The sequence below is a fragment of the Bison bison genome, unplaced genomic scaffold (assembly GCF_000754665.1).
Source record: "Bison bison bison isolate TAMUID 2011002044 unplaced genomic scaffold, Bison_UMD1.0 scf7180017864183, whole genome shotgun sequence".
Taxonomy (NCBI): Eukaryota; Metazoa; Chordata; class Mammalia; order Artiodactyla; family Bovidae; genus Bison; species Bison bison.
The window spans coordinates 1,638,130-1,652,160 of NW_011494755.1; the positions used below are offsets into that span (position 1 = coordinate 1,638,130).

General features: G+C 41.6%; 1 protein-coding gene across 1 annotated transcript in view; it reads right to left on the reverse strand.

The window, feature by feature from the left end:
* ABCA1 (ATP-binding cassette, sub-family A (ABC1), member 1) overlaps positions 1-14,031 on the reverse strand; it is a 138,503-nt gene that overhangs the window by 100,411 nt on the left and 24,061 nt on the right. The window contains exon 3 of the mRNA XM_010843531.1: positions 3,001-3,094. Coding sequence (XP_010841833.1) covers positions 3,001-3,094 — 94 coding nt within the window. The remainder of the gene's footprint in view (positions 1-3,000; positions 3,095-14,031) is intronic.

Consider the following 14,031-nt stretch of genomic DNA (forward strand, 5'->3'; position numbering starts at 1 on the left):
AGACTTTATTTTGGGGGGCTCCAAAATCCCTGCAGATGGTGACTGCAGCCATGAAATTAAAAGACGCTTATTCCTTGGAAGAAAAGTTATGACCAACCTAGATAGCATATTCAAAAGCAGAGACATTACTTTGCCAACAAAAGTTCATCTAGTCAAGGCTATGGTTTTTCCAGTGGTCATGTATGGATGTGAGAGTTGGACTGTGAAGAAGGCTGAGTGCTGAAGAATTGATGCTTTTTGTGTTGGAGATGACTCTTGAGAGTCCCTTGGACTGTAAGGAGATGCAACCAGTCCATTCTGAAGGAGATCAGCCCTGGGATTTCTTTGGAAGGAATGATGCTGAAGCTGAAACTCCAGTACTTTGGCCACCTCATGCGAAGAGTTGACTTATTGGAAAAGACTCTGATGCTGGGAGGGATTGGGGGCAGGAGGAAAAGGGGATGACAGAGGATGAGATGGCTAGATGGCATCACCGACTCGATGGATGTGAGTTTGAGTGAACTCCGGGAGACGGTGATGGACAGGGAGGCCTGGCATGCTGCGATTCATGGGGTCGCAAAGAGTTGGACACAACTGAGCGACTGAACTGAACTGAACTGAAAAGTCTTATGTTAGGTATAGGAATTTCACAACATTTCTGAGAATCAGTGGTCTGGATTCAAAGAGATCTGGGTCAAAATTCAACAACTTGCCCAAGATCACAATCTCAGTAAGTGGCAGAGCCAGGAAGTGGCATCCAAACAAATCCCAACTTTTCTGATACTAAACTCTGTGATTTCCACTACACTGCCTTCCTTGCTTGTGATAATTCCAGAGAGAGACTAGCCTAACAGATGAAAAAGCTGAGTTTTCCCTAAAATGGTTACATCAGCAGGGCTTAGGGTAACATTTATATAAAATCAAATGTGCATTTGCTCATCAACCTTTGAGGTTCCAAACACAAAAGCAGAATTACCTCCCAGGCCCACAAATTGAGTGTATATTTCCTTGTATGTGCTTTTCCTTTTTGGTAAAATCAGAAAATCACATCTGGTAGAATGTTTTCAGGTATTGTTTTTTTTTTAACTTGAATATGTATAATGTGTACTAGCAAATTAGCAGATGAATAACTGTCAGTATGTGCCCTGAAATACATGGGATCAGACTGGGAACACAATTCAAATGTGACCCCAGCCCCACCACTTCCCTGAAGAACTGTATCCTGTACACCTATGGGGCTGGTTCTTTATCAGCTGAGCTACTAGAGAAGCTGCTTGCTCCTTGGAAGAAAAGCTATGACCAACCTAGACAGAATAATAAAAAGCAGAGACATTACTTTGCTGACAAAGGCCCATCTATTCAAAGCTATGGTTTTTCCAGTAGTCATGTATGGATGTGAGACCATAAAGAAAGCTGAGCACCAGAGAATTGATGGTTTTGAACTGTGGTGTTGGAGAAGACTCTTGAGAGTCCCTTGGACTTCAAGGAGATCAAACCAATCTATCCTAAAGGAAATCAGTCCTGAATATTCATAGGAAGGACTATGCTGGAGCTGAAGCTCCAATACTTTGGCTATCTGATGTGAGAACTGATTCATTGGAAAAGACCCTGATGCTGCAAAAGATTGAAGGTGGGAGGAGAAGGGGACAACAGAGGATGAGATGGTTGGATGGCATCACCAACTCAATGGACATGAGTTTAAGCAAGTTCTGGGAGTTGGTGATGGACAGGAAGGCCTGGATAGCTGCAGTCTATGAGGTCACAAAGAGCTGGACACGACTGAGAGACTGAACTGAACTGAACTGAACTGATGGGGCTGATGGGCTGTGGATGGAGCTGGATAATGACAGGAAAAGTCACTGGGGCCATAGAATAAAGGTCCCAGCTAAACTCCCCAACAAATGCTGATCTTTAAGATTGGGGCATTTTTGCAGTGTTAATCCATCTAGCAAGCTCAGCCAGGAGAGAAAGATTGAGATTGTGGGATAACACCCACAACAACCATGAAAAAATAAAATGAAAGTGTTAGTCGGTTCTTTGCAACCCCATGGACTGTAGCCTACCAGGCTCCACTGTTCATGGAATTCTCTAGGCAAGAATACTGGAGTGGGTAACCATTCCCTTCTGGGAATCTTCCCGACCCAGGGATTGAACCCAGGTCTCCTGTGTTGCAGGTAGATTCCTTACTGTCTGAGCCACCAGGGAAGCCCCACAACAAACATATGGGGTAAGCATCATTCCCCTTTTATAGAGATGAGTAAGCTCAGTAAAAAGAACCTACGTCACTTGCCCACGGTGACCTGTGTTGAAGCCAAGAGTCAAACCAGGTAACCTGACATCTAGAGCATGTGTTCTTAGCCACTATTGTATTCTCTATGCTCACTGAAAAGGCCATCATCCAAACATATGATTGGGAGTCAGATGACCTGAGTTTTATTGCATCGCTGTCACTTAATAGATGTACCTCAGACAAGCCCCTGAACTTTTCTGAGTCCCTAGTTACTTATTAAGAAATTAAAGCAAATGGTCACAAGGATAAAGTCCATTATACGAGGTTGTTATGAGAATCAAATGGAATAATATTAGCCGATCTGAGATATTCTACACAAATGCTGCTTAAAATTATATGTCCCATGATTTACAACTGTGCGATAAAAACATAATGTATGTGAAAAAGCCTGGCAGGGACCAGATGACAGTGATGTTAAGGTATTGCCTTAGGGAGCTTTTTTAATCACCCCTCTCTGAGCTATCAGTAAGACTATTTTATTTTCATGATTGAAAATGTATGAAACAGATGTCGCTATTATTATAACTACTATTATCACCATTCACTAGGGCTGAAAATGGTTTCCTGAGTTGATGGCTTATCAAATAATCGGAAGCCCAGCTGTTCTGTTCCAAACCATTTTCCGTGTTTCCTAAAGATAGAGTTATGGGAAAGGTCACATTTAGTCCCTGCCCTTTGCCTGAATTTCGGTTGCCAGTGGTAAGCCTCAGGCGGGATGCTCACATACTCACATTCATGTTGTTCATAGGGTGGATAGCTCAGCCGCACGGAGATCAGGATCAGGAAGATGAATAGAGGCCAGGCCACTTCAAGAAACAGTTGACACTGAGTAGGAAACAAGACAAAGCACTGTGAATTAAACAAACATGGATGCCTAACACTATTGAGCATTGGGAAATCCATGAAAAGATGAATTAAACAATGAACCTACTTATCCGGCCTCTCTTACCACGCTCTAAGCTTTAATGATATTGAACTGTTTGTAGTTCTCACCTTATACACCTTACTATTATTCCATACCTCTGTGTTTCCCCTAAGAAAGGGAAGATGCCTCCCATCCTGCTTCATCTGGCTCACTTCCACTCACCCTTCAAGACTCAACCAGGCACAATTTCCTTTACTAAAATCTCAGGCAGAGCGGGAAGCCCTTCTGCTGTGCTCCCAGAGTAACCCATGAATCCTCCTCCATAACAGTTTCCCTGAGCCCCTGAAATCCTGTTTTTGTTACTGGCTTCCTCACTACAATATGAGCACCTGAAAGCAAGCACTGGATCAACTCATCTTTGCACCTCCACAGCCTTAGCACAGTGTCAGGTACGTTATGACCATTTGGTGAAAGAAGACTGTGCAAACTGCTGTGCTAAATACACACCAGCTCAGCTCTAAAGGAACAAATGAAGTTGCCCCCTGTGGGGCTGAGAAGAAGGCTCCAAAGGACAATGGAAAGTCACACTCAGTTCCATGTTGACCTGTGTGCCATCAGGACTGGAAATATCTGGGAAGAGCAAAGTCCTTCCCCATCCGTCAAAATCCAGTCACCATCTTCTCCAATGGGTTAGATGACAACTGAACGTAAGTAAGTGTTATTCACTGGTTAAAGCAATGGGGTTTCTCTAAAGGAAATCTGCTTCAGTGAGCTACCAGGGGATAAATAAGCACAGGGACAGGATAGAAATCATGAGACATAATCTAACTGAACCTGTGGTGTTCAGACAACTAGTTCCACTGCCTGAAGCCTCACTCTATCATTCCTTTCAGCTCTAGACTCCAATGTTCTAATTAGGAAGAACACCAAAAGCCCAGGAGAGTCTCGGGCCCTTGTGGGTGAGGGTAACTACAACTGTGTCTTCAGAGACATAAAGCCAAGAGAACACAGATATGAAATCTTTCCTTTTATTTAAACAGATTTTTTTTTGATCCCCAAGTCCATATATTTTTATTGCGGAAAATTTAAAATTAAAAAAATACAGAAAAGTAGAAAAAAATAAATATAAATCACTGTTAATCCTACTTCCTGGAGATAATCCCTAGTAAATTAAGCTAATAATGGTTCTCCATTAATATTTCTGTCTTTCTTTTCTATTCATACATAAATAATACTTTTTCTCTACAAAATTAAGATTATACAGCATATATAATCTTATATTTTGCTTTTTCATTGAATATCATACTGGGAGTGTTCCCCATGACATATAATATTCTCTTAAAATATAGATTTTAATGGCCACTTGATACTCCACACTATGAATAGATCATAACTAATTTAACCTTGCTTCAGCTTGGTTTCATTTTTTATTTGTTGTTGGATTTCTGGTATTTTAGATTCCAAAGACCTTTGATATGGTTATACATTAAATTCTTTTTTAAATCTTCTTTATAGAAGGAAATATATGGATGACAGCAGTGAATGTCCTAGGATGGTAAGAACACGTATGGGTGATTTTTTTTTAAAACACTTTCCTGTGTTTTCTAAATTTTCCATAATGAGCATGTATTACTTTTTTTTTTTTTGAACAAAAAACACTGCTACCATATAACTATGAAGAATAATTTGCTCTAGATAGCACATCAGGAAAAAACAGACACATAGGTCTTTCTTTGGAAGAAAGCATGCTATCTATGGGATTTCCAAGACCAAAGATGGGCTGGTCTTGCTAAGTATTTCTGTAAATAATCCCAAAGAAGCAACACTCAGTGTTGCTTTCAAATGACATTCTACCAACTGAGCTGCAGGTCCCTTCTGCGGCTCCCCAGGTACCCTGAGCCTCTATCAGCACTTGGCACAGCAGGAGTTTCTCCCCTGGTGTCACCTTCTTCTCTCTAAGCCTGCCTCAAGATAAGGGCTTTAAAATGTATGTTGAGCGAGAGAATGAACTGGAGTTTACAAAACAATAAGGCTGGAAATGTAAGTCAGTTGAGCCCTCTAGGAAAGCAACTTAGCCATATGTATTCAAAAGATATGTTTATCCCCTTTGACCAAAGAATATTCCTAGGAATTCATCCCACAGAACTAAGTTTAAAATGTCAAAAAGCTACATACATTTAGTTATTCGTTCATTTAGACAGTATAATTGGAAAATATTGGAAACAACTTAATTGCACAGCAATAGGGAAATGATTAAATTATGGCACATCTACTTAACCTTATACAGTTATTACAACAATGTTTATGAAACACATATACTATTAACCATATAATAGTAACTGAACGAAGCAGAACACAATTGTATGCATTCCAAGCTTACAGCTAAATAAAATCACTTACAAATATTAACAAAAGGGAGTACAACTTTTAAAAAGCAGTTTAACTGTGAATAAATTCAGAAAAGAACTCCAAAAAATAAAACCAAAATTAAAGAGTATGAGTAAGATAGTCATCAACCTTGAAGCTCTGAAACTGCCATGTACACTTTGGGGATAAATAGTACCTACCACTTATTTAGAGTCCAGTGTGTAACAGGCACCTTATAAATGGATTATTTCATTTAATCCTGCAAACAACCCTGAGAAGCATAATCATCTCCATTTTATATGTGACAAAACTAAAGCTCAAGGAAGGGTAAGTCACAGAGACAGTCAGTGGCAGGGTTGAGAGGAACAGCTAGTTTTGCCCAACTTAGGAAACCAGTGGCTCAGCTGAGAAATAACCCCACTAAGTCATGATCAAAGCATATCAACAGGTTCCACAAAGGTAAAATAAGCTCATGGCCTACAGATTTATAATAGTGACAGTCAATATTGAGCACCTACTCTGCACCGGGGATTTTATATACACCTTGTCTCTAATATTTAATTTTCACAATAACTCTGTGAGGTAGCTGGTATCATTAGACTGGGGCAGGTTCTGAGCCATAGCCTGGTAAAAGAGTGCACCAGAGTTTGAACCCAGGTCTACTGACTCCTACATGCTTTTGCACCCCTCATGCTGCCTCTCATAGAGCTATGTTCGGGACATATACCTTTCAAGACAGCCACTTAAAAGGAGTCCGGTGTTCACCAGCCCTCCTAGGCACTGATCTGACTCAATGAATCAAGTCTTAGGTTCCTGAACATCTCTGCAGTCCCACATCTAGGACACTGCAGGGGAATCAATGCTCAAAATATGTTGATTGACTGGGGGGAAAAAAAAAAAAAACAATGGATCTTTCCCATGGTACTGACAGCAAAGAATACAAAGTATATCTTACAAATCATTCCCAGCAACTGGGTGTAAGCAGATTAGGCAAAGAGGTAAGAACGAGACCGACAATAATAATGATGGCTAACACTTAAATAGGTCTTACCATGATGCATCAGTGCAGGGCTTCCCAGGTGGTGCTAGAGGTAAAGAACCTGCTTGCCAATGCATGAGATGTTAAGAAAGGCGGATTCGATCTCTGGGTTGGGAAGATCCCTTGGAGCAGGGCATGGCAACCCACTCCAGTATTCTTCTCTGGAGAATCCCATGGACAGGGGAGCCTGGCAGGCTACTGTCCATAGGGTCGCAAAGAGTCAGAGACAACTGAAGTGACTTAGAATTCATGCATCAGTGTTCTCAGTGCTTTACATATGTAAACTCAGTTAATCATCAAACAACCCTGTTAATACTATTATAAATCCCATTTCACAGATGAGGTTCAAGGAGTTAATAAATGTGGATACAAATTTGGTAAATAGTGCCAGAATTCAAAACCAGTCCAACTCAAGGGTGTGTTTTAAACCACTATGTACCCCAATCTCCTTATCCCCTGCCCCATTACCAGAGTATCTAGATTTTTGATCCTTATAAGCCTTAGTGAGCTGAGACACTAACATGTATTAATGAAGAGACTGTCTCCAAGAGACAGCACTCAAACCAGAGAACTCATAAAAGACACAATTCTACCCATGCACTTTTACTCTGAACTTCTAAAATGATTTCTGTCACTGAACACAGAATTTGCCTTCTAAACTCAGGGAGATGTTCCAGGTTTTTCTTTACCAATAGCTTCCCTCTTGAAACTTAATTTGACTTCTGGTTCCACATATGGAATGCCATTTTGGTTGCACTTATTATCAAAATCAGATTTCATCCCCCATTTCTAAACAGCATTTTTACTTCAAGTAGGCCTTCATAAATAGCTTGGAAATAAGACAACACTTTATGGTTCAGTTCAGTTCAGTTCAATCATTCAGTCGTGTCCAACTCTTTGCAACCCCATGGACTGCAGCACACCAGGCTTCTGCAACTCCCAGAGCTTACTCAAACATGTCTGTTGAGTCGGTGATACCATCCAACCATCTCATCCTCTGTCGTCCCCTTCTCCTCCTGCCCTCAATCTTTCCCAGCATCAGGGTCTTTTCAAATGAGTCAATGCTTTGCATCACGTAGCCAAAGTATTGGAGTTTCAGCTTCAGCATCAGTCCATCCAGTGAATATTCAGGACTGATTTCCTCTAGGATTGACTGGTTGAATCTCCTTGCTGTCCGATGGACTCAAGCGTCTTCTCCAATACCATAGTTCAAAAGCATCAATTCTTCAGTGCTCAGCTTTCTTTATAGTCCAACTCTCACATCCATACATGACTACTGGAAAAACCATAGCTTTGACTAGACAGACCTTTGTTGGCAAAGTAATGTCTCTGCTTTTTAATATGTTTTCTAGGTTGGTCATAGCTTTTCTTCTTGCTCCTTTCTTAAAAGGAGCAAGCGTCTTTTAATTTCATGGCTGCAGTCACCATCTGCAGTGATTTTGGAGCCCAAGAAAATAAAGTCTGTCACTGTATCCATTGTTTCCCCATCTATTTCCCATGAAGTGATGGGACCAGATGCCATGATCTTAGTTTTCTGAATGTTGAATTTTAAGCTAACTTTTTCACTCTCCTCTTTAACTTTCATCAAGAGGCTTTTCAGTTCCTCCTTCACTTTCTGCCATAAGGGTGGTGTCATCTGCATATCTGAGGTTATTGATATTTCTCCCAGCAGTCTTGATTCCAGCTTGTGCTTCTTCCAGCCCAGCATTTCTCATGATGTACTCTGCATATAAGCTAAATAAGCAGGGTGACAATATACAGCCTTGACATACTCCTTTCCCGATTTGGAACCAGTCTGCTATTCCATGTACAGTTCTAACTATTACTTCTTGACCTGCATACAGATTTCTCAGGAGGTAGGCCAGGTAGTCTGGTATTCCCATCTCTTTCAGAATTTTCCACAGTTTGTTGTGATCCACACAGTCAAAGGCTTTGGCATAGTCAATAAAGCAGATGTTTTTCTGGAACTTTCTTGCTTTTTCGATGATCCAACAGATGTTGGCAATTTGATCTCTGGTTCCTCTGCCTTTTCTTAAATCCAGCTTGAACATCTGGAAGTTCATGGTTCACGTACTGTTGAAGCCTGCCTTGGAGAATTTTGAGCATTATTTTGCTGGCACATGAAATGAGTACAATTGTGTAGTAGTTTGAGCATTCTTTGGCACTGCCTTTCTTTGGAATTGGAATGAAAACTGACCTTTTCCAGTCCTGTGGCCACTGCTGAGTTCTCCAAATTTGCTGGCATATTGAGTGCAGCTCTTTCATAGCATCATCTTTTAGGATTTGAAATACCTCAGTTGGAATTCCATTATCTCCACTAGCTTTGTTGATAGTGATGCTTTCTAAGGCCCACATGACTTCACATTCTAGGATGTCTGGCTCTAGGTGAGTGATCACACCATCATGATTATCTGGGTCAGGAAGATCTTTTTTGTACAGTTCTTCTGTGTATTCTTGCCAACTCTTCTTAATATCTTCTGCTTCTGTTAGGTCCATACCATTTCTGTCCTTTATTGAGCCCATCTTGCATGAAATGTTCCCTTGGTGTCTCTAATTTTCTTGAAGAGATCTCTAGTCTTTTCCATTCTATTGTTTTCCTCTATTTCTTTGCATTGATCGCTGAGAAAGGCTTTCTTATCTCTCCTGCTATTCTCTGGAACTCTGCATTCAGACGCTTATATCTTTCCTTTACTCCTTTGTTTTTTGCTTCTTTTCTTTTCACAGCTATTTTTAAGGCCTCCTCAGACAGCCATTTTGTGTTTTTGTATTTCTTTTTCTTGCGGATGGTCTTGATCCTTGTTTCCTGTACAAGGTCATGAACCTCCGTCCGTAGTTCATCAGGCACTCTGTCTATCAGATCTAGTTCCTTAACTCTATTTCCCACTTCCACTGTATAATCGTAAGGAATTTGATTTAGGTCATACCTGAATGGTCTAGTGGTTTCCCCCACTTTCTTCAATTTAAGTCTGAATTTGGCAATAAGGAGTTCATGATCTGAGCCACAGTCAGCTCCTGCTTTTGTTTTTGTTGACTGTATAGAGCTTCTCCATCTTCGGCTGCAAAGAATATAATCAATCTGATTTTGGTATTGACCATCTGGTGATGTCCATGTGTAGAGTCTTCTCTTGTGTTGTTGGAAAAGAGTGTTTGCTATGACCAGTGCATTCTCTTGGCAAAACTCTATTAGCCTTTGCCCTGCTTCATTCTGTACTGCAAGGCCAAATTTGCCTGTTACTCCAAGTATGTCTTGACTTTCTTCTTTTGCATTCCAGTCCCCTAAAATGAAAAGGACATCTTTTTTGGGTGTTAGTTCTAGAAGGTCATATAGGTCTTCATAGAACCATTCAACTTCAGCTTCTTCAGCATTACTGATTGGGGCATAGACTTGGATTACTGTGATATTGAATGGTTTGCCTTGGAAATGAACAGAGATCATTCTGTCATTTTTGAGATTGCATCCAAGTACTGCATTTTGGACTCTTTTGTTGACTATGATGGCTACTCCATTTCTTCTAAGGGATTCCTGCCCACAGTAGTAGGCATAATGGTCACCTGAGTTAAACTCACCCACACTTTTGTTACACACACACCATGGTTACATACTTTTGAATCTCACTCTATTATGAATTCACCTCCCTCCATGCCTGGCCCCACCACAGAGTGGAAGAAATGGAGAGGAACACTGTTTTTGTAATGGTGCTTCTTAACAAAGTCAGAAACTCAGAAATCCTATTTCAGATTGGTATTAAGATTAAACTTCTGATGATTAAGTAAATAGCTACCCTGAACTGCTCTGGGGACTTGCCCTCTCCTTACTCCTCAGCAACAACATGGGGATACAATGCACAAGCATTTCTAGAGCAGGGTTCTGCTCAACTCTTGACACAGGGGGCCAGATAATGGTTGTGAGGGGCTCTCCTATGAATGGTAGAATGTTTCCCCCATCCCTGGCCTCTACCAGTCAACACCAACCACCCCTAGCCAGGACTGTAACAACCAGACAATGTCTCTAGACATTATCCAATGTCCCTGGGACAGTAAAATACCACTAGGCTACTTTTAGAATTTGATAAGGTAACAGGATTCAATGGGGAAAAGAAACTGATGAAAATATGGAAGACGATTCTAAGAGGTAAAGAAGTGTACATGAAACAGTGAGTTTCCCAAGATAACAGAAAATTCATCAAAGCAATGGCACACTCTAGGCTCTGTCAGCATCACAGCGAACACTTATCAACATACACTTCAATTAAATTAAACTGAAATCTTGAAAGATCAAATCAGAGGAATGCTGAAGGGAAAAACAAATATGAAAGCCAGGCCTACCCTCCCAGAACTGTAAGGCCTCATGCAGTGACAGTGGATTTTTCAATTGGTTTGATCTTTGGAAGGACATCTGACCATATATGTCAAGGGCCACTTCCCTTTGACCTAGTAATCATACTCCTGAGATTCTGGCCTAAGGAAATAATATAAAAATAAGAAAAGGCTATATGTATAAAATCTTTATAGTAACTTACTTAAAGTTACTATAACACGAGAAATATCTCAGTGTTGGCAATAATGCATGAGGTTATAAAATGAAAACGGCATGGATCCCTGTATTGGTACCAGGAATGTCACTGGCATTATCCCATGGTAGATTTGGGGTCAAAACTTCCAGTCCCTCCTCTTAATGATGTACTAATTTACAATACTTCCTTCATCTATGAAACAGAAATTGTAATGAATACCTCTCAGGATTTCTGTGAAAATCAAGAAGATAACAGGTACAAGAGTACTTTCAAAAGTATAAAACACAACCTACACATCAAGAATCATAATTATTATAATATGAAGATTATTTGGAAATACGCAACATACATGCCATGCTAAGTTGCTTCAGTCATGTCTGACTCTTCATGACCCCATGGACCGTAGCCACTCAGGCTCCTCTGTCCATGGAATTTTCCAGGCAAGAATATGTGCCCTCCTCCAGGAAATCTTCCCAACCCAAGTATCAAACCCGAGTCTCTTGTGTCTCCTGTACTGGCATGTGGATTTTTTACGGCGAGGCCACCTGGGAAGCCCAAAAACAGAGCACAAAATGGTACATGTGTATGCTTAGGCTGTCATCCTTCAAGTCCTCTCAATGCCAAGGACCACACAATCTGACCCTCGTCATCATGACCTACCTACCTCAGGGACTCCTTTTGCACATTACATAAAATTCAACTGTCCTTCGCCAGCTCCATGACCTGACCCTGCCGACTCCCAACTCACTCGCAGCCAGTCTTCCTTCAGTGCCACTGGTGCCCCAGTCCCTTGGCTCCAGGACATGCATTAGGCACGTGGCCTTCACACCCTGTCTCTCTGCCCGGAAGCCAGTGCCTGGATGGCTGAGCTCCTGATCTTTCCCTGGCTAACTGCTGCTTAAACATCAAGGCTCTCAGCTTAAATGTCATGACCTTTCATTCTAAATTAAGTCCCTACCCACAGCCTAGTGGTAACTGACATAGTAGGACAGTTTTTTTTTTTCCTTCATAGCACTTACCACAGCTATGATATTTCTACTTATGGGACAACACGCTTCATATCTGCTTTCCTGGCTGAACTGTAAGCTCTATGACAGCAGGGATCCTGCCTGTCTGCTTCACCACTGTACACCCAGGACACTGTCTTACATGCAGTAGATGTTTAGTAAATATTTATTCAAAGGAAACAATAAATGGCTATTTGTGCTAATTGTCCTCATTCCATAGAAGGGGAAACTAAAAATCAGGGAAAATGAGTTTCCCTAAGCCATTAAGGCAGATAGTGGCCAAGCTGGAATTAGAATTGAATTAAAATCAGATATTAATTAGAATTATTAGCTGGATTTGAACCAGCACTGCCAAGCCAGAACTAAGGACAGGGAAGAAATGTATCAGGTGAAACTGGAAGCTGGGAGGGAATGCTGAAAGTTTGCATGTACACTGTAAAATTCTCCAGTGGCTCTTAAATGAGGACTCAAGTTGTATTTATTTGATTGCTTATTCCTTGTCACTGAATAGTGCCCAAATATTGGTACTCTAAAATACGCAGAAATTAAAATTGTCTATTTCCTCAGCCACATGGCTAAACAGATCTAAGTGAGAAAATTAACAGCAAAGGCAAAAAAGAAAGGCCATACGGCCATATTCTGTCCCATCTGTTCCACAGGGACCTTGTCTCTGGCTCAGCCTAAAACCAGATGGGGATCCGGAGAACTCCGAAGCCCCTCACCTTTCCTGTCCCAAGCCCTGTTTGTGCTCACTGACCACCACCCACACAAGTTAACTGTTACTTTGGACCCAAACTGAGCTTTGCACCCCACTTATGCAACTCATTTTCAATGTATTCTTTGCCTAACAGGAGCAGCAGGAGCAGCGGAAAGCTATCCCTGGCTGATAGTCCCCATGAGTCTGCATAATGGGGGCACAAGAAAAGAGGTCCCCCAAATTCATTAGCAAATGAGGACACAGAGTGAACGAGCAAATGGCCACCTTTCAAGAAGGTGGCGCTGGGGTCTACTGTTCAGCACCCAGCTCCTACATCTTCCTGTCTCCCTGCACGTGCGGCCCCTCTAGCAGGGGCGCCTCCTCAAGATCTATAAACTAATGGCCCATTTAACACATTCACCCCTCACTGAGCAAACGCTCGTTAAGCATATCCCCAGTGCGAGGCTATGGAGCCAAGCCAATACATCCAGGATCTCTGAAGGGGAAAATTAAGCAAGGATTCTGTACACTGTAGGTGAGAACTGTCATGGAGCTGCTAACTCCTTCCCCTGCCTACAGGGCAGGGCATGTCCTGAGCTAACAACGTGGAACCAAGACCCTAAACAGGTTTCACTGTCTACAATCAATATATCTCTAGATCCAAGCTATTTGGACTGGGAAATAGCTACAGCCAGCACTTGAGATCCATAGGTATTAAACCTCCTGTGCAGATAAGGCAAAGTCTGCTCAAAAGAACTTGTGCCTCTAGGGCCATCAGGAAATTGAATCTGGTGCTACTTCCATGACTGATCCACTCTGGACCCCCTGCCCCACAGCTGAAACCCCATTCCCATCAACTGTACAAGGGTCAGGTCAGATCTTTCCAACCCTGACAACCTAAACTTCTGCAACCTGAAATAAACCACGTTTTTTTTCTAGTTCGGCAAAACACATTTCCTGTAGACATCAGGAAGGGAGGTAAGGCAGACAAGCTGGCAGACGGTAGGTGTATATCTAAAAAAGTCCTTCTGTGTCAGGATGCTATGTCTTACTTCCCCTTCAATAAGAACTCTGCCACAGGGCCAAAAATTGCCTTTTATGAAGCCTGCCTATCTCTCTAATTGTGGCTCTTTTTAAACGGATAAGCAATATTGAGCAAGAAGCAGCAAGACTAACACACACTAGCCCAGTCTGGATGGCCCAATCCCAAGTTCTGTTCTGGGACCCTGTGCTCCGGATTCATTAGTTGACTGTGGGGAAATCCCTTCCCCGC